Source organism: Diaporthe batatas (genome assembly GCF_019321695.1).
Source record: "Diaporthe batatas strain CRI 302-4 chromosome Unknown Contig00011, whole genome shotgun sequence".
In the NCBI taxonomy this organism is placed as follows: Eukaryota; Fungi; Ascomycota; class Sordariomycetes; order Diaporthales; family Diaporthaceae; genus Diaporthe; species Diaporthe batatas.
In genome coordinates this window covers 467,129-489,460 of record NW_025408558.1, presented here as the reverse complement: position 1 = coordinate 489,460, position 22,332 = coordinate 467,129, and the positions used below count along the sequence as shown (strand labels likewise).

The window sequence follows — 22,332 nt, the reverse complement described above, 5'->3', positions numbered from 1 at the left end:
CGTCGGTCCCCGTAAGCTGACCCGTTGGCGATCTCGATGGAGTCTGACAAGAACGTCCTGTGCGTTTTTAAGTGGTCCGACCGGCGCAGCATAACCCACATGTAGGCGGGTCTTAGATGCAGACTTGACTTCAAGATGATCTGTCTTAAGCCCAGATATCTGAAAGCCTGGTATGTTTTATGTAGCCCTTTGAGTCTTCGCGGAGCCAACGTGCGCGTAGTCACATGCCACATTGAGATACCTAACTAGGTACCATGACGACCATCACAGCAGACTGTGCGGTCAAGAAAACCATTCCCTAGAACCCAACGCACGCGAAGATTCTTGGTATCAAGACGATTTGCATAGAAAAGCGGATATTGCAAGATAAGACTGAAATTGCCAACGCTGCATTCGGGCTTGGCGATCAACAGGATCGATCCACTTTGGTCAGCACTTGGAAGTGCCTTACTATCATTGATACTACCCTACTAGGTAGTGTAGAAAACAATGTGCCCCCATTCCCACTTTCCTCGAGAATAGGTGAGCACCAGTTAACCACCACTGGATGTCATTGATTATCAACTCTCTACTGAATCTCAGGACCCTGGTCGTGCTTAACCAGAGCCGCTCTGACTTCCTCAACCTGGACACTCAACTCCTTCAACATGCGCATCATCTCGACAATATCAGCCGAGCCGCCTGCCAACACGGCTTGGCCTGCCGTAGGCTCAGGCCCTGAAGCGGGCGCAGGAGCAGGTGCAGGTGCAGGTGCAGGTGCAGGTGCAGGTGGAGCAGGTGGTGGCGGTGGAGCAGGCGCACTTCCGTTGGTCAAGGTCGTAGAAGGCACATTGACACGGCCGGCGGTGTCTGGTGAGACTCCACTCTTCTTGGATGGTCTCTTGGATGCGGAGGCAAGCAGCGCTGCGGGGATCTTAACCTTGCCGGTCTTGGTGAGGCTGTGCTTCTTGCTAGAAGAAAGAGTGTTCGTCTTGCCCTTGATGGGCTTGGGTTGGTTGGTGCTGCTGGTAGAGGCGGTGTTGTTGTCGGTCACATCGAGGTCCAGACCCATCGCCACACGTTCCTCTTCCTCGCGCTTCAGAGCAAGGGCTTCCCAGTGCTCCCACAGCCAGATAGCGCCGAGGAAAGGAGAGTGGGTTCCCTTGAGAAGCATGATGCGAATCTGATCGGCCGTGGTATCGGGAACAATATATAGCAGCGGCCTCAACAAGACTACTGGGATCAGGTTCTGCAGAAGATTAGTATCAAAATTCACTCAAAATTCTTGGGTAGAGTGACACTCACCAATGGTGCTTGGAAGTAAGTCATCTTATCTGAAGTCACAGCCTCCAGGACATAGACTGAATAGACGAAAAGGTACTCCTCGCGGGATGATTCGAGCACTTGGCGCAGACTGTTGCTGATATGTGCCATCATAGAGGTGATCAGAAGCTGATTGGTCAAGACGACAAAGATGACCATGACAGGTAGTCCAAGGTATGGCGAGACCTTTTGAGCGATATCGAAGCCCTGCACACCAGCGCCAAAGAAGCACTTGAGGATTGTGATGGAAAGCGAGTCCAGCGGGTAATGACCCATAGCAAGCATGATGAAGGTGGTGAAAAATCCGAGATAGATGATGAGTGTGAAGCCCAGGAATCGAATGAACTGCTTGCCCATCTCCTTCAAGCATGGCAACAGACAGCCGTAGTAAGGGCTCAGGCTGACCAGGGAGAAGATGCGTGGGATCAGAAGCAGAGAGTGGAGCGCCAAGATGTTGAACGCCCACTCCAATGTCTTGTCGCTGCCATTGCTCAGGCCGATCATGCGCAACACAAAGAAGACAATGCCGATCAGCGCGATACCGATATCCCACATAGACCAGATGTCCGTGGCGTAGAAGTAGATACCGGACTCCATGAAGTCATCAAGCTCGTCGAAGACGAATCCCAGGGTGAAGATGTAGAAGAGAACCTCCCACCCGGTGACGTACCCCTTGACTCTCTCCAAACACACGATGTAGAATAGTCCCAGCCAGCAGACGAAGAAGCCGATCTCGAAAATCTTCATGTAGCGGGGTACTCGCAGGCGGCACCAATAGTCCTCGGTCCTCTTATGGTGAAACCGTGGTTTCTTAACCGCGTTCACCTTGAGCCTGTTCCAGAAGACAATCTTGCCGTACCAGATTCCATCCACGATATCCTGGATGGCCCGCTGGCTGAGGAACTTCTTGGCCCCGGAGACTGCCGCGATCTCAAGGGTGTTCAGGTTCATGAAAGGCTCAGTGAAACCCTCGCCGTTGTTAGGCTTGGTGGCGTCGCCATCTGCATTGCCATTGGTGCTGTGACCGTTGACAAGGTTTGCAACCCGCCCATTTATGTGCGCTGGCCGATGCCTGCGAGTCAAAAGAGCATTCTCTTCGTCATCTGACTCGTCGTCGTCGTCGTCATCACGCAGCTCGAACAACAAATACTCCAGAGCATCTTGCTTCGACAGCGTCAGGACAAATTGCCATGCCACCAGCTCGCTGGCAAAGCCACGCGACTCGTTGACGCCAGCATCATCGTCTGACTCTAGTGCCTTGAAGTGGCCCTTCAGGGCAACCAAAGCGGCGACGACGGCATTGTGGTGACACTCAGTAGCCAGGTAGTCAATGAGAGGCTGGAGAGGCTGGAGGTGCTTGCTGCTACGCAGGTCCTCCCAACTCAGAGGCGAGTCGACAGCCTCAATAATGTAGCTAAGGCATTTCAGTCAGCTTCTTCCTCGTCATAATTCACCGCAGGAACAAAAGCATGAGGATGTCGGGAACTTACTGCGCTAGCTTCTTAGAGATCTCGGCGAAGGAATCATCGTCTTTGATGGAGGGTATCTCCGGGAGGCTAGTGTCAGTACGGACGAGAGCAAAGGTATTTGACGCCATGTTTGCCGACGATGAGTTCGGACAATGTCAAGAGAACCTGATCTTCTCCCTCGCGCCTTGGAGTTTATTTACGTGTTTTCAAAAGATCACCGCAACGGAATTTTAGGGGTCCGTTCTGGACCCCACTGCAGATCCACATCGCAGCTGAGGTTCGTTGGCGAGCGGGTGAGCTGCAAGGTGAGCACGGTTCATGCGGAACCAAAATTTCGACTGCAGCTTTCCTCAGCCATTCTGACGTGTCAGTACCTAGGTAGATAATATGGGCCCCTGGACTGGACTGCCTGGTCGTGTATGCGGCCAAAAAGGGGAGACTCTGAAACTCTGTAACAATGGCGCCCTCTCACCGCAGGATATCGACGTGTAAGTGCAGCGGATCCCCTAGACTATCCTTGTGGTTGACAACGAATCGGCCGTGGGGCCCACCACCAGAGTTTTCAGAGCCCTGCTCTTACTGTATATCTCTCATGCATCAGCACATGTCCAATACCGGAACGCTTGAGTTCCTTTCGATCGCTCATGAACTTACGTACGAAGCTTAATTCAGACCTGTGGGTGTCGAGTTGCCTGACGCAGCGTACCCCACAAAGAGCACAAGGATATACTGAATCAGCTCTTGCGTGCTTCCTTTACTACCTAGATATTGTGCAATACGGATCACATATCTGGACAGTGTTTTCGAGATTGTGTTCGCAGTCCCTATCCCCATTCCACTTTGATCGCATGTAACGCTTTCCATGCCGAACAAAGGCGGTCAGCTTCGTTTCTGGCATACTGGTGACCACGAACGCCGCTTTCTTTGATCGATCTCGCGCACCCACTTGGTATCTCTAATCATTGTAATCTCGGACGCGCTTCGTCTCTCTGCCTTGCATGCGTTTTTAAGACATGGGCATCACAACTCGCTATTGTACAGCATGCAAACTGGATATGTTGCTGCACAATTTGCAAGAGGCGCAACCACTCTAGTCGCGGTTGTTCAGGACACCCATCACGAAGGAAAGTGTGCGTATCTATCGCGTGCCTAGGTATGGTGGTTTTCTTATCTGCATAACTGTTGGTGTCGTTCGATTGTGTGGTCGCCAAAGAGGCCACGCTGACAGAGTTCAGTTCCAAGGTTTTCGGCCGTGGTGCTCGAGTCAGTCGATGACTGCACTTCTTCGGGCCTGCAACCTGTCCAAAAGTGGACGCCATATTGTGCAGTAAAAGTCTCGCCCTTTCCAAATACGAGAAATCAGCCAGTGAAGAGCTATTCGCTTAGTAGGTACTGTGCAACAGTGTCCACTGACCGAACCGCATTGATAAGTTGTATTGAGACCAGCTGGCGTTCTATATACAGCGTTGCTGTCTCCTGATAATTCCACATGAACTTCCGGACTGTTGATCCAAGACATTGTATGTGTAAAGTGTAACTAATGATATATTGGATGATGTTGTATTACACTGCGTACAAACCAAACTTGCAATTTGGCGAGGCTCAATCCACCCAGAACCAAATCGGCTCATCCTGGAGACTTCTCTTGCTGGCCGTCGTGTTTGTAAGGTCTATGGTGACCGTCGTAGTGGTACACCCTGAAGCAGAATAGTCTTCGGCATATGTACCTCCCAAGACGCTGCTGAGCCAAGCCAACGCCGACGGTCGACCGTTCACAGCCTCATCACCGTGATCGCCGACAGTGTTTCGCTGGTATAGGATGTTGGCTCCGACTACGCAGATGATCATCAGCAAGATCCGTGGCGTTGACCTGCGGGACTAATGGAATAGGGATGAGTTGGTCTTACTGTTGCAATACTTTTCCATCAATGCGTCCGTATCTTGGACAACACTGATCTCGTCTTCGACGGCTTTATAAGAGAAAATGGGCATTTCAGGCACACCGTGATAGCCCATGATGCCGTCACGGTTGATGATCCTGAGTACCAAATCCGTTGTGATGTCAGTGATGCCACCAACGAAATATTCACCCATATCTTGAAAAGCATATGCTCTAGCTGCCTGAACTACAGTGTCTATATGTCAATCACAAGTTAGCGATATTGGATCTGGTGAGAAGGCAACAGGTCTTGTTTGGATGAAACACAAGCACCAGGGCTCAAGTGAGATCATATCATACGCACAATTGAGCGCGGCCAGGAATCCTGTTGCGTTAAAGGGGCCTTCGGTCTTCAGCCTCGATAGTAGGTACGCTCTTTCCTCTGGATACTGGCTGGACAACCCCAATATCGACGACTGCTCATGTCACCGTGTGTCAGCGTATCTGTGAATCTACCAATCGAACAATCAAATTTTACAGCAATACTCACCGGAGCAAGTCCAGCCGCTAACTTCGTGTTGATAGAATATAGAACGCTCGTTACATTAGGCGTCAAACCTCCAATCGCAGCACCGCCGAAGTTCATCTGTTAAAAAGTCAGTTTACAAAACAGCTTTCACGATCCTGAACGGCATTGGAAACAAGGCGGTGCCTTGTGCGAGAGACTTTCGAGCTAAGTATCGTGGCTCGGCTGACACTGCGTACTCCAGCAAAGAAAAGTCGTGGATAGTTGGGTGCCTGGGACTGACCTCTGGAGCATACTGAACTTGCAGTTCAGCCGCCCACTCACTCGCCAGAGCACCACCAGAATATCCCCACATTGCATATCGAGCATCCGGGTCCAGCCCCAGCGTTTCGTTTGCATTGAAAGCAGCACGAATTGAATCGATGGTAGCATGTCCAGACATGACCCCCGCTGTAAAGCTGGCAAGTGGCCCCTCATAGTCCGGAACATTTACAAACCAGCCGGATGACAGCCCTGTGCTGATATCAGGGAGATATCTGGCTCCGTCGCTGGAGTAGAAAGCGTAGCTGGGACTTGCGTCCAGCCATGCCGAGTCGTATGGAACCTGGTATGAGAGAAGAGCAGGAGATGCGGAGACTGGGACGAAGACGGTAGTGACCGCCCAGTCAGGTTTGTATTGGCTGTTCGTAGTCCGGTAGAGAATGTTGTAGGCAGAGGAACAGTTGCTGGTCAGTGATGTGAGATTTCCGGGTGCCTCACGGATTCGCAAAACGTCCCCTGGTTTCGCAGACTCGAAGCCGTCAGGGGCAGAATACCAAGGATCTTGGAGAGGTGGGATAGGGGCAGCTGGCGTGCCGTTGTCTTGCCTCCGCGACAATGCTTTTCCAGAGGCTGGAGACGCCAGAGTTTGCACGATCAAGCATGCTGTAGCCAGCACAGTCGAAAGAGAAGACAACATCCTGAGAAGTGAAGGCAGAGAGCGTCTCTACGGCGGCTCGGAACACTCGGGGCGACGTGCGTGCAGCAACCAGAACTGGTGTGAACGCGGCTGGTCGGACTGGAACATCCTGGGCAAGATCTGTGGGAGAGGTCCAGATATATGCCTACAATTACCGCTATATGCAGTCTACATCACCGCCACATGTGTATGTATACATCATCGATGACATTATGGGCTTGCACGCTTCAGGTCAGCTGCGCCGCGTCAGTCGCGGCGCAGTGTCGTGTTAGTAGTAATTCAACGGATCGGCAACTTACGGTGCAACGGTTCCTGGGCGTATTCTCTCGGCTTGCCCCCCGCGATCACACCGTTGCATTGCAGCCAAGTGGTGCTAGTACCTGTTCATCCTGATTCTAAATGGCACTTCCCCCACCTGAGGCTACACGACGGCTCAATATTGGCGCGTCATTAGGTTTCGATAGCACGCAGAGCCCAGACCTGTCCCGGGCTCCCCTTGTTCAGGGCTTGGATCTCTCCCGAGGTCTACGGCTGACCGGCGCCCGGTGTCTCACCCCGCTGGAAAGCGACAGTAGACTGACAACGATCTGCTTTAGGCAGGTGCCCAACTGCGGGGAACTCTGGTTCAGACCGCGGCAAGTTATGCAAGTACGAAGACGGAGTGTTTTGCTTTTCTGTGCCGCGGACGCCCTGATTTGGCGTCGTTCTGGCATCGATTATCTAGCGCTGTGCGCACACCCTGACACGCAGCTTCGAGCAAGTGTCGAAGCATCCGCTGACACCCTAGTCTCAGAGATGCCTAAAAAGAACTTCCCATGTACGCACATAATTCAAGCTTTGATTCAGGGTAGTGGTTTCGTTCTTAATCCCCATACATATAAAATGTACATGGCGCCTTGATACAGTGGTAAATGCTCAAGACCCAGCGTTTAAAGAAATACAGTGCCAATGACAGTGGAAAGAGAATGATTCAGGGTAAATCCAGGTAGAGAGCCATGCTGGCGGGACATGATAAGATTATACCATCCCATTAGACAAGTAAACGTCTCGGTAGGTACTGGTGTCTTTGTGGAGGTACCTGGCACACAGCCCGTTTTGAGGACCGTGATCTCTCGTAACGACCCCAGTTCCAACTGGCTTGAAAATTGTCTTGTTCATTCTACCTTAAAATCCTTATTTCCGCACAGATTTCACGGTCGGGCTTACCTGTCTTAATTTAAGTTGGAGTGGGATTTCAAGCAGTGACATAGAGGTAGCATGCTAGTAGCTAGGTGGTTTCGTTTTTAATCCCTATATATATAAAATATATATAGTACCTTTATATAGTAGTAAATACTTAAAATTTAGTATTTAAAGAAATATAGTATTAATAATAATAGACAAAAATATATAAATATATAATTAAAGTTAGAAAGTATTACTTTTAATAATATTATATTATTAAAATAAATAATTTAAGAGTTAATTTATTATAATATTAAAATTAAAGTTAATAAAGTAATTATATAATAAAATTAAATTAATTTTAAAATAATCTTTATTGAATAAATATTATAATATAAAACTTAATAAATTATTTATTTTATTAATATATTTAATAATTATTTAAATTTATTTTTATTAAATTAATTAAATATATTATAATTTTTCTCTTTTTAATATAAGGTTAAAAGATTTATAATTATAATTTTCTAATTAATTTTTATTTAATTAGTTTCTTTTACTATAATTTAATTTAATTTCTAACTTAATTTAAACCTCCTTTTAAACTATATAAAGACTTTTATTTTTATAAATATAAATATTAAATTAAACTCTTTAAGCTTAAGTTTAAGATTCTTATAAATTTTAATTTTCTTTAAATTAAACTTATAGTCCCTTAACTTTTTAAAAATATATTAATTATTTTAAATATTAATAACTTCTTTTAAAGTAAAAATCTATCTTTATATAGTTATAAATTTAATTATTAATAGTTATTTCTTTTTTATAAAGCTATTAGAACTATAAACTTAAATATTATATATAGTAATAAAGTATAATTACTTTATTTAAAGGTTATCTTTTAATTTAATAGTATAATAAACTAAACGACTATTTTTAAATAGTTTTACTTATAATATAATAAAGTTAATAAATAAATATTTACTTATAAAGTAAAATTAAAACCTTTAAAAGAATAATAACTTTATCTTTACCTATTTTAATTAACTTACTTAAATTATATAATAAATTTAATACTTATTAGTATGTAGCTTTATTAGCTATATATTAGGTACCTAGAGTACTCCTTTTTAGAGTACTTTTAGTTCTTAAAAATCTAACTATTACCACTACTTATCCACCTATATTAGCACTATAAAACTTTATATAAAGTAAAGCCCTTCTAATACTAATTAGTAGTTAATAATAGTTATAAATTAATAAAAAAAAAGAGATATTAACTATCTATTATAGAAATTTAATATATTAAGCTTACCCTCTATTAGTTATATATTATATATTAATTTTAGAGTATATTAATTAAATACCTTTAAAAAGATACTTCTACTAGGGTAGGAATTTTTAAGTATTTAGTAAAATTAATTTATTTAATTAGTTTATTTAATTAGCTATTTAAAGATAGTTAGGAATTTTAAGTAATTAATAAGATTAATTTATTAATTTTAAAAGTATTATAATATATATATAAAAAGGAAGTAATTTATTTACTTAAATATTACTTTTACTATTTAAAAACCTTAATTCTAATAGATATATATTTTTCTTTACCTTCCCTTAATATTCTATCCTTTATTACTTTTATTTTTATACTTTTAGTACTTTTATAAAATATAAAGTATATTTAAAATAGTAAATCCTTTAAATATTAAAACTTAATTATAAAATAAACTTAATTAAATTATTAAAGTAATTAAAATTTAACTTTTAATTTTATTATAATTTAATTAGTTAGTTAATATTAATATAATTATTAATAACTTTAATTTTAATATTAATTAATTAAATATTTTATAATATATTATTTATATTAATATATTATAATAAAGTATTTTAATTATAATTTATTTTTAAAGTTTATTAATAACTTTAAGAATTATAATATAAAGGTATTTAAAAATTAATAAGATTATTCTATAAAAATAAATTATATACTTAAATATAATAGAATATATATTAAAAGTTAACTTTAAATATATTATAATTATTAGTGGAAATTATAGTCTAAAAGAATTTATTTAAATAGTTAAATAGGTAAGAAATAGATATTATATAGTTAAATCTACTTTTATAGTATATAGGATAAATAATATTACTTAGAAAGTTATAATTTAAAAGGTATTTTTAAAAGTAACTCTATATAGAAATTACTAAAAGATAATTACTACCTTAAATTTAGAAATATAGAAATAATAATAGTATATAATACTAATAAAGTTTAAACTATTAATTTAAATATATATAGTTTTAAAGAGACTTTTACTATTATAATTATTTTAGAATAAATAATATTAGAATTATACTTTAAAATAAACTAATAAAATAAATAATTATAATATACTCCTTTTAAAAGTTTTAAAATAATATTATTTTATTAAATAAGTTAATAAAGTTTATTAAACTATATAATAAAATTAATATTATATAAAATAAATATATAATATACTTAATATTAAGGTCTATTTAATATTTTATATATATAAAACTTATAAAATTAACTTTTAGAATTTAAAATAGTTTTAAAAGATTATATTTAAATTAATATTTAATTACTAAATTTAATATATTAAAAATAATATATTTAAAAATATCTATTTAAAAATTTAATTTTATTTTAATATTAAAATAAACTATTAATAATATTATAATAACTAAACTAATAGTATACTTAATACTATTAAATTAAATAATAATAATATTAATAAAATATTTAAAAACTATTTTAAATTTTATTTAATACCTTAATAAAGGCTTAAAAGGTACTTAAATTATTATAAAATATAAATAAATAATTATAAGTTACCTTTATTAACGTATATTATAAATTATAAAAATTTAAAGTAATATTAATAATATTTAAACTAAATATAAAAGTTAATATAATAAATTATAATTTCCTTAATATAACTTTAACTAAATAATTAAAATAAAGCTTTATATATATTATAATACCTTAAAAATAATATATATAAATTATTAATATTATAAACTATTTTAATTACTTTAATAAAGTTAACTATTATTTTAAAATAAAAGGATTTAAAAATAGTTTCTAAAATTATTTTAAAGAGGAATTATAAAAACTATATTATAAAAAGATTTTCTAATATATAATAAAAATATAATAAAACTAAAAATATATATTATATATAAAAGTAAAAATATTAGTTAATTAATTATCTAATTTAAAAGAAAACTATAAAATAATAATTTTTAACTTTTAATAAAAAATAAAAATAATAAATAAAGTTAAAGTAATTAAAAGAATACTTTAAAGTATAAGTTATTAATATAAAAGGTATAAATTTAGAAATAAAAGAAATTAAAAATAATAATAACTATTAAAACTAATAAAATAATAGTAATAAATAATACTTTATTTACTATTTAAAGAATTAAATATTTATTTATTACTTTATTAATAAAACTAATATTTTAAAATTTAAATAAAGTTTAAAAATAAATATAGTTATTTAAAATTATTTTATTATAATATTTTAAAATATTATTTTAAATATAAATATAATAAAGGTTTTAATTATTAAAAATAATAATTTAAAATATTATAATAAAAGATTTAAATATTTAATTTAATATTTTTATAAAAAGTAGGATATAAATTACTTTTAAAATATATAATATTAATTAAATTTATAATAATTAAAATAATATTTAATATAATCCTATTTTATATTATAAACTTTAATATACTATTTCTACTATTTTTAAGAATTTAAACTAATTAAATATTAAGGTTTATAATATAATTAATAAAATAGTTTATATTAAAAATAGGTTTTAATACCTTTAATTATAAAGTTTAAATATCTATAATTCTTTTTAAAATATAGTTTAAAATGTACTATATTCTATTTAATAAAAATAAAGCTTTAATACTTATATAAATAGTTTAGCTATTTATTAATAGACTAACTATATAAGCTCTTTATATAAATAGGTTATAAAAATATAAATTAAAAGTAATAAAATCTATTATAAAATTTTATTATTAATATTAAATATATTTATTAAGCTTTTAATAATTTAAATTTATAATTTGAAATAATTATAATTTTAATTATATTATTATTATTAATATTATATATTTATTAAATAAAAGTTAATTTTATATATTATTAATAAAAATAAACTTTTAGAATATATTTTTCTTTAAAATATATTTATAAAAATAGTTTAAAAGTATTTTAATAAATTTAAATAAATACTTATTTAAAACTATTTAATTATATTATTTATAATATAAAAACCTAATTTAGCTCTATTAAATTCTATAATAAAACTAAAATTATAGGAATAAAATATAAATAAATACTAATAAAAGTATATTAATTAATTAATAAAATAAAGAAATACTATAAACTATTAAAATATATATTTAAGATCTTATAAATAAAACTAAATATATTTATATTAAAAAAGTCATTTTATAAATAGCTATTAAAATAATAAATAATATTATAAACTTAAATAAATTAATACTAACTCTCTTTATTTTAATATATATCCTAAAATAATTAATTTTTACCCTTAATAATAATAATATTTTAAAAGTTAAAATAATTTAAAAGTTATAAAAATATTTTATAATAATTAAATATATAAGGATATAGAATATACTTTAAAATTACTATATAAATTAAATATTATATAAGTATTTTAACTCTTACTTTAAAGTAATATTTTTATATAAAAGAAAAGTATAATTAAATTAAACCTTTTAAAATAGTTTTATAAAAGGTTATAATATAATTATTTAAATAGAAATATATTTAAAATATTTAAATTAATATATATTAAATTATATTATTAAAAGTATATAAAAAGAATAGTATATAAAAGTAATAAATAAAAAATTAATATAAAGAAGATAATAATTAAGGAGGTTAAATAATAAATATAAGCCTAAATATTTAAAATTAAAGTAATATAATATTATTTATATAATAGGGAAAGAGAGACCTTTAAAGTTAAAGAATAAATTAAATTATTATATTATATAAAAGAGATTAATAATTATAAACTTACTTTAAAATTAAGGTATAAAGGTATTATTATAATATTAAGTACTCTATTTAATATATTTATAATAGTAAAGTTATAAAAATTAATTAATAAAAGTAATTAATTTTAAATAATATAATAAAACTTTTATTAAAATATATAAATATTTAAAGTATATTTTATATATAAAGTTAAGGTATACTTATAAAGCTATTTAAAAATAAAAATAATTATATAAAAATATAATAATAAAAATAAAATATATATTTTAATTTAATTATTAATAATTTAATATATAAATATAAGATTAATTTTAACTTTAATATTAGAAAATATACTTTTAGAATAATAGTTTTTAATATTATATAATATTATATAAGTATATATATAATTAAAAACTAAACTTTAAAGAAATCCTTATTTAAGTATTATTAAAAATAGCTTATAAATATTTATATAAAATAATTATTTAAATTTTAAAACTATTTTATAAAATTATAAAATTAAGTATATATTAGTTTATAATTTATTAACTTTATTTATATAAAGAGTTATATATAGTTATATTTTTATATAACTCTTACCTATTTATTACTATAAGTAATATAATTAGTTTTAATTTTATTAAAATATAAATAAATAATACTTTTATACTTTATAATTTAGTATTTTAAAAAAGGACTTTTAATTATATACTATAAAGTTAAAAGTTAAAAAGCTTATCTTTCTTACTTATAAAAATAACTTAAACTTTAATAGTTATAAAATTATATAGATTAGTTAAATAATTAACCTTATTTAAAAGGGATAAAGTATATTACTTAAATCTATATAATATAAAATTTAAAATTAAAAATAAATATAGATTATAATATATTAAAGTAATATAGATTATAATAATATTTTAACTAAAAGCTTTATTTATATTATTTATAATAGTATAGTTATAGTAAAACTCTATAAAAGGTAACTATAAATAGCTAAATACTTACTTATAATAATAGATTAATAATACTAATTAAAGACTAAAATATATTCTATTTAATATAAATATATTAAAACTATATATATTTATAAATAAATTATTTATTAATATTACTAATTTAAGTTTATAAATTAGTTTTATTATTATATTTAAAAATAAAAATTAAATAATAATAATTTTAAATTATTAACTAATTTAATTTATTAAAGTTTAATAAAGTATAAAAGGGTTACTTATAATATTTTAATATTAAAGATATATAAAATAATAATTAAATTTAATATTAGTATTACCTTAAAAACTACTTTTAATTCTATTATTTTAAAGTTATTATTATTAAAAATCCTTTTATTATTTATATAAACTTTTATTACTATATAAATATTTAATTAAATTTAAAATTATTACTAAACAATATTTAATAATTAATATTATAATATTATATTAATCCTATAAGTAATAAGAAATAAGTAAAATAAAATAGATTTATAGTAATAATAACTTAATTAATATAATAATAAAAACTAAATTAAATAATATTTTTATAAAACTTATAAATAAAAATAAATTTATAATTTATATTAAAAGAAATAACTTATTTAAAATTAAAATAATATATTACTTTCTTTTATAAAGCTTTATTATTATATTTTAAATAATATAAAATATTATATTTATTATAAATATTATTTTAAAATAATAAATTATTATAATTATTCTTTAAAAATATATTTTAAAATAAAACTTATTAACCTTACTCTTTAAAAATTATTTTAAAGTAATAAACTATTATAATTACTCCTTAAAATAATATTTTAATTAAAGTATTATTTAATTTTACTAATTTAAGTTTAAATCTTAAATAAATTTTTAAATAATAAACTTTAAAACTAATTTCTTAACTAATCTACTTTTAAAAATACTTTAAAAATAAAGATTAAATTATAAAATTATTCTTAAAATCTTTAAAATTACTTTCCTTAAAGTTAACCTTAATAACCTCTTTATTAATTTTAATATTTAAATTAATATTTTAAAAGTTAATATTAAAACTACTCTTCTTAAAGTTATTCTTTTTAAAATTATTATTCTAATTATAACCTTTAAATATTTATTATTTAATTAAAGTACTTAAAAAGTAATATTTTATTAATATACTTTTAATAAACTTTATAAAAAATTAAAATAATTATAAACTTAAAATTACTATCCTAATAAATATATATAAAAATAATTATATATATTATTAATATAAAGCTTATAGTTAATTTTATATTAAAATACTTTAATTTAAAGTATAAATATTAAAATATTATACTTTTAATTCTTTTAAAAATATATAAATAATAAGTAATTAAAACTAAAATATTAAGAATTTTTATATAAATATTACTATTTTAATTATAGTAAGTATAATAACTATTTTTATTTAAATTATTATTAAAGTAGTTTTTAATAAATTTATTAAAAGTAATATTATTAATATAATTTAAATAAAGAATATTATATTTAATAGTTATATTATAAACTTTATTTTCTTTTTAATAATATACTTTTCTTTAATATTCTTAACTTTAAGGGTTTTAAAATTACTTAATACTTTATAATTAAATAAGTATAATAAATAATAAAATCCTTTAAAAGTAATATTAAAATAATAAATATTAAAGAAAAGTATTAAAATAGAGTTTTAAAACTTACCCTTTATAGCTTTTTAACCTTTTATTAAATTTATAGAAATACTTTTCCTTAAATATAATTATAGTTTAATTTAATATTTTAAAATAAACTAAAAGAGGTATATAATTTAAACCTTAGTTTTAAAAGAGTATTCTTTAAAGGTATTTTAAAAGGATTTTAAAAGGTTATTAAAAGAAAATTTAAATTTACTTATTAAAAGTAACTAAATATAAAGAGCTTTAAAGTTATTAATATAAAATAAAAAAGTAATATTTATTTATATTAATAAAAGGATAATTATACTCTTTAAAACTAAATTTTAAAGAGTAATAATATTTTCTAAATTATTTATTTAATTAAATAATTAGAAAGTAATATCTTATTTTTAGGGATTATTTACTTAATTAAGTAAATAAAAGTAATAAGTTTTTCTTTTAAATTACTTACTCTTCTTAAAAATAAAAATATTAATATTAATATATAGCTTTATTAACTATATATTAGATATTTAAAGTGCTCCTTTTAAAATACTCTTAGTTTTAGAAATTTAACTATTATTACTATTTATCTACCTATATTAGCACTATAAAACTTTATATAAAGTAAAGCCCTTTTAATAATACTTATATATAATACTTATTAATATTAAACTAACTTATAATTTATAATAGTTTTAATCTTTAATAAATTAATAATATTAATTAAAACTAATTAAATATAGCTTAATATATTAATATAGAAAGATATCTTTTAATAATAAATAGTATTATAAATAATTATAAAGTTATTATAAAAGTTTTATATAATAAACTTAATTAAATTAATTTTTAAAAGATATATTATATTTTATTTTTAAAACTTTAATTATTTATTTTAATTTAATAATAAAACTAAAAATATAAATAATTTATAATCTATATTATAATTTTATTTTAAATATATAATTAATAAAATAATAACTTTAATTTTAAATTTAAAAATAAACTTTAAATATATTATTAAATAAAAATATTAATAGAATTTTAAAAATATTTTAAAACTTAATATTTAAAAATATTAAAAATTATTAATAAAATATTAAAAATTTATATTTATATTAATATTAAGTTTTATTTAATAAATATTAATAATATAAATTATAAAAACTATTTATATATTAAAGATAATTAAATATATTATAATAAATATTTTTAAATAATTATTTTAATTTTTATAAAATAAATAAATTTATAATTTTATTAAAAATACTTTTATAAAAAATAAAAAAATTAAAAATATTATTAATAATTATTTAATAAAACTTTAATTAATTTAAGAATAATAATATTAAATAAAAGTTTATAAAAAATAAAATTATAATTATTTTTTAAATAAATATAATTAAATTAAAATTAAAATTAAAATATTAATATTTATATATAAACTTTCATTTTTTTTATATTTAAAATCTTTAAACTTTAAAATTCTTTTTAAAAATATTTTACTATAAAATATAATATTAAACTTATTTTTATTAAAGAATATAATTAAAAAGTATAACTTTAAAATTAAAGTTAAAGTTATTAAATTCTTTAAAATTATTTATAAATAAATTTTAATATTTAAATCTTTCAATTTTAACTAACTATTATTATTAAAAATAGTTTTTTAAGTATTTTTATTAAATAATAGATTTAAAATACTATTTTATAAGTCTAGAGTTAAGGTTATAGAACCTTATTTCGTCTTAATAGCAGGGTGTAAAAGTCTAAATTAAGTGGTCGGAATTCGGGGGCGGTCGGAATGTTAGCTAGGTACGTTAGTTTAAAAGCTAAGAGGATAATAAATAAATAAACAGTTAAACAAAAAATACAATATAGCTAAAGCCTACTAGTAGCCAACACCTTCTTATAAGTAACATGACACTGCGCGAAAGTACAATCCTGGATGGAGTTTTCTGCACGGCATCGGCATTACCGTACATTGTATTAATCCATTAGGACAGTGCCAACTGGGTGAGCTCCCATGGGTGATGGCTTCTAGGATACACCGGTAACCTCTTCTAGGACAATCTCTTCCTGGACAACCTCTTCTAGGACAACCTCTTCTAGGACAACCTCTTCTAGGACAACCTCAGTCAAGACGACCTCTTTCAAGACAATATCTTCTAAGGTAACCTCCTACACAGCAGTTCCTTCAAGGAAATCTCTCTTTAAGATATTATACCCTACCTACCTTTAATCACACCCACCTTTAGTCACACTTTTACACCTAAAGTAAGGGTATTCTACTTACACTTATTTACTTAATTTTATAAATACTATAATATTTTTATAATTAATTAATAATAATTTTAATATTTTATATATTTTAAATATTATTTAATATTTTATAAATTAAATTAATAATATAGTTTAATAAAAACCTTTTATTAATTATTTTTTAAAATAAAAGTTTAATAAATCCTTAATTCCTTTTATAAATTATTAATTAAATTATTCATTATAATATTTAGAATAAAGTAAATAAATAAATTTTAAAACTATATAATTTTAAATAAATAATATAATTAATTTTATATAAAATAATAATATTATATTAATTATAGTAATTAAAAACTATAATATATTAAAAACCTTTTTAAAATATTTAAATAATATTAATACCTTTAATTAATAATTTTAATTTATTTAATAACTATTTTCCTTTTAAAAGAATATTATAATTTAAAGTTTTTATTAAAAGAAGTTAAATTATATTTTAATAATTTCTTTTATTTATAACTTTATTATAAATATCTTTAAAAATAATAATAATATATAATTTTTAAAAACTAAATTAATATTTTTAAAAGTAAGATTTATAAGTTTAATTAAAAATAAATTATAAATAAAAGTAGAAAGGTTTAATAATTATATTTTAAAATAATTAATTAATTATTTAATTATTTTAAAGACTTTAATTAAATAAAACTTAATTTAATAATTAATATAAATAAAAGTATATTAAAAAAGTAATATATATACTTTTTAAAATTTATAATTTATAGTTAAATAATTAATTAAATTATAAATTATAATAAATTTATATTTAAAAGTATTAATAATTAATTTATAATAATTAAAATGAATATTATTTAAACTTTAATTATAATAATAAACTTAATTATTATTAAAAGTTTTATTTATTTTTAAATATTATTTTAATAGTTAAAAGTTATAAATATAATAGTTTATTAAATAATTTAAATAAATTATACCTTTTAAATAAAGGTTTAATATCTTTAATAATAAATATATAAATAATATAAATATTACTAATTAATTATAAAATATTTTATTTTATAATTAATAAAATATAAAATAAAAATAAATTTTAAATAATTCTTTTACTTTTTAATAACTATAATAACTATTAAAATATTAAGTTTATAACTATATATTATAAATATAATATCTACCTTTATTAACTTTTAATATATACCTTTTATAACTTATAATTTTTAATAATAAAATATTTAATATATTTAAAAGAGTATTTAATAAAGTAATAAAAGATTTAAATAATTAAATAAATTTAAATTTTTTAATAAAATTAACTTTATTAAATATTTTATTAAAGTTTAAAAATCTATTATTAAATAAATTATTAAAAATATATTTAAATATATAAATATTTATTTAATATTTTATAAAAGATATTTTAATTTTAACTTTAAAAATAATAAATTAATTAAATATAAAGTTAAAAATTATTAATAAAATTAATTTATTAAAAGTATAAATTATTTTATTAAAAGAAAAATACTAACTTTATAATTAAAAAAGTTTAAAATAAAACTAAATATTAAAAATATATTTAATTTTAATTAAAAGTTTATAATTATATTTAAAATAAAAATAAAAACTTTATTATAAAACCTTTAAATATACTTTTAAATTTTAAAATATTAAAAGTAGTTATAATTTAAATTAAAATTAAAAAAAAGGAAAATAATTAAAATATATTTAAGTTAAAAATTTTAAAATAAATTATAATATATAATAAATATCTAATTTAATATTTAATTAAATTAAATAATTAAATAACTTTTTATAATTATTTTTATATTATTATTAAATATATATAAAAAGAATTAATTAAGTTATAGCTATTTAAATACTCTTTATTTATATAGTAAATTATAACTAAAGGTGGGTGTGATTAAAGGTAGGTAGGGTATGGTAGCCTTTAGTGTGTGGTAGATTATGGCGGAAGGCAAGCAAGCTATTATAGCTTTTCGATAATCTCTAAGTGCGTCAAGAATGTAGATAGGGTCTAATGTATAGTAACAAGACATCTATCACCGGCTGCGGACCACTGGCATCTAGTTGGAGGCGCTCTGCATGCCTGATCATTGTGTAAAGCAATGAGTGTATGTCACAGATAGAAGATATCTCCGAAGTGTGTGTATTTCTTTTACTCGTTTGAGTGTTTCAGTACCTCAGCACCCTAATCACTACGGCGAGGCTCCTTGGATTAACGGGCGCCTTGAAATGGCGGTCCTGGTGTCCTAATATGAACAAGATCACGTGTGTGACTATATTGTGGAAATCATTATATTTTGACTTGCATGTCTGAAAGTTTGTGAAAAGAAATGGATTCTGGTGCATACGTAAGCAGCCACCTGCCAGTCGCCCGCAATCTGATCGGCCATGCCCCCACGTGCCATAGCTATCCACCACCATCCACCATCATCACCACCATCACCACCACCACAATCCTACACACCACAAATGTCCAAAAATGAAAAAATATAGCTGATTTAAGGACGGCCTAAAAAAAATTAAAATATTTTTATTTTTATATTATAAAAATATATATAAAATTATTAAAAACTTTATATATAAAATTTAAAAAATAAAATTATATAATATAAAAAAATATAATATAATTAAAATTTAAATAAATTTATAAATAATAATAAATTTATATAAAAAAATTAATATTTATTTATTTAATTTTTTTTAAATATTTATTTAATATAACAATTTATATATAAAGTTTATATAAAATTATATATTTAATTAAAATTTTTTAAATTTTTAATATTTTTAATATAAACTTTTTTTAAATTTTTTTTAATTTATTTTTTAATTTATATATATTTAAATATTAATTAAGTATTTAAATATTAATTAAATATTAGAGAGCTAAAATATAAGAAGGTTATAAGGCTAGAAGTGGCGCTAGAAGGCTAGAAGAAGTATAGACTTTACTAATATTAAATATAAAAACTAAGGTTTACTGTAAAAGTATAGTGAATGACTGATTCACTGTGAATTTACCGTTAACGGTAAATTTATAGTGAATTAGTTATTCACTATACTTTTATAGTAAACCGTTATTTAACGGTAAATTTATTGTGAATCAGTTATTCACCATACTTTTATAGTAAACCGTTATTTAACGGTAAATTTATTATGAATTAGTCATTCACTATACTTTTATAGTAAACCGTTATTTAACAGTAAATTCACCGTGAATCAGTTATTTACTATACTTTCACAGTAAACCGTTATTTAAATGATGGTTTACTATGAAAGTATGGTGAATGACTGATTTATGGTGAATTTACCGTTAAATGACGGTTTACTATAAATTCACGGTAGATTTACGGACCGCTACGGTGAATGCCTGAGGCATCCACTCTTTAGTGTGACAAAACCAACCCCTGCAATACAGGGAGTCCACAGGACAGAACAAGCAATACAACATCATCAAGAACTACAACTTCACCATAAAATCACCCGTGACATGGTGTTGAATCTAACAACTAACCTTCTAGCCTTCTATCCCTCTAGCGTTCAGTTGGCATCTGAACGCTCAGTTGGTACCTGAATGCGTGCAGGCTAGAAGGCCTAGAAGGCGTGCTAGAAGGGGTCTAGAGGGGCTTGTACCGAAAATATCGAAAATTTAGAGAATGTAAAGTCCTTAGTGCTGACTTAGAAGGTACTTATGAATGTGAGGGAGTTGCTTAGAAAAATTGATACTGGGTGAGTGGTCGAAAAAAGCTAGGTGAGTGGACATAATTGCTGGGTGAGTGGACGTTGGCTCTATGCGGAGGCCCTCTAATAAGACGCTGATGATCCGCAGCCAACACATTTGTTGTTAAGGGTGCTGCCTCGCATTCTTGACATGAATTAGGTGAAGCTTTTGAGGAATCAGCCTGATTATCTAGAGCCTTGACCAGCTGATGCCGACTACTTGGGGTGTGATAATACTCAGACAGTCCTAGTGTTCAAGGAGGGCTGTGTTGTTAAATTGAGTAATAGCAAGGTAATAAAATAGAAACAACTAAATGGTTTCTACACAATCAAATAGCTATCAGAATTTTAAATTCATGTAAATATTAGATGTTAGAACCTTTAGACTACCTAGATACTAACTAAACTGCTTAGAAACACCAATTGCCCTTATGCTGGCACTGAGCATAGGTGCAACGAAATTGCACTACATTGTCCATGGGCTCTGGGCACTATATAATAGATATGATTATACTGGAACTATTGTCCATCTGGGTTGTTTTGGTGCATGCTGGTTGTGGCTGTGAGCCCAAGGCACAAAAGCAAGGATCCCCGGATCCTGTGACCCAAGTCCATCCAAACCACACTACAAGTCCATAACATCGAAGACATCAGCAGTGAGATGGGGATGGCTATTGTGCATGCTTGAGCCATTTTAAGTGTACATGAGAGGTACCCAGGCGTATATGCGTCAGGAACGTGTCTCCCATATTGCTACAGGCAAAGTCTTACGTGAAGTCACCACTTGGGCAGCCAGTGCTACACACAGCACCTTGCGAGAGGTCCCTCCTTATAGTAATGCTCATGTGGAAGTTCCTAGCTCTCAATGCAATGATTGGGAACCACTTGGGTCCTTTTGCAGCAGGTTCCCGAAAATTGCACAGCTGCCCAGTTGTCTGGTCAAGTGCTTGGTGTCGGGGCACTCGCGGAATGGCTGCACTGTAGCCCTAGACTGTAATCGGGGACCGTTACCGCATGGGAAAGGACTTCCTTCCCATCCATCAACCCACCCCCCATCTTTAAATCTCCAGCGGCTTCAAGCTACACGCGCTACCACTTACAAAGGGGTGGGTGCTCTTGTGGAGGGCCAGCAGGGCTAGCTAGGCTCGACGATTCTCCGGTAACGCTGGAAGATAGACAACCCAGCGGCCATGTTTCTGTCACTTGACTGGTCTGGTAGTCTGGCTTGGCCCGCGGTGCTTGTGGTACTGTGGTGGCTGTTGCTGAGGTCATTGTGGTGGCTCCT

At 28.0% G+C, this 22,332-nt stretch overlaps 2 protein-coding genes across 2 annotated transcripts; both read right to left on the bottom strand.

The window, feature by feature from the left end:
- Positions 1-366: 366 nt before the first annotated feature.
- On the bottom strand, positions 367-3,076 carry KVR01_008970 (uncharacterized protein). The gene is made up of 3 exons (XM_044781757.1): positions 2,793-3,076; positions 1,285-2,716; positions 367-1,228 (listed from the first exon to the last, which is right to left on the bottom strand). The coding sequence occupies exons 1-3, from the start codon at positions 2,897-2,899 to the stop codon at positions 569-571; spliced, it is 2,199 nt and encodes a 732-aa protein (XP_044641472.1). The 5' UTR covers positions 2,900-3,076; the 3' UTR covers positions 367-568.
- Positions 3,077-4,340: 1,264 nt separating this feature from the next.
- On the bottom strand, positions 4,341-6,223 carry KVR01_009124 (uncharacterized protein). Its single transcript, XM_044788238.1, has 5 exons — positions 5,460-6,223; positions 5,201-5,296; positions 5,015-5,126; positions 4,679-4,906; positions 4,341-4,603 (listed from the first exon to the last, which is right to left on the bottom strand). Exons 1-5 carry the CDS (start codon positions 6,132-6,134, stop codon positions 4,374-4,376), a joined length of 1,341 nt encoding a protein of 446 aa, XP_044641626.1. The 5' UTR covers positions 6,135-6,223; the 3' UTR covers positions 4,341-4,373.
- Between the last annotated feature and the right edge of the window lie 16,109 nt (positions 6,224-22,332).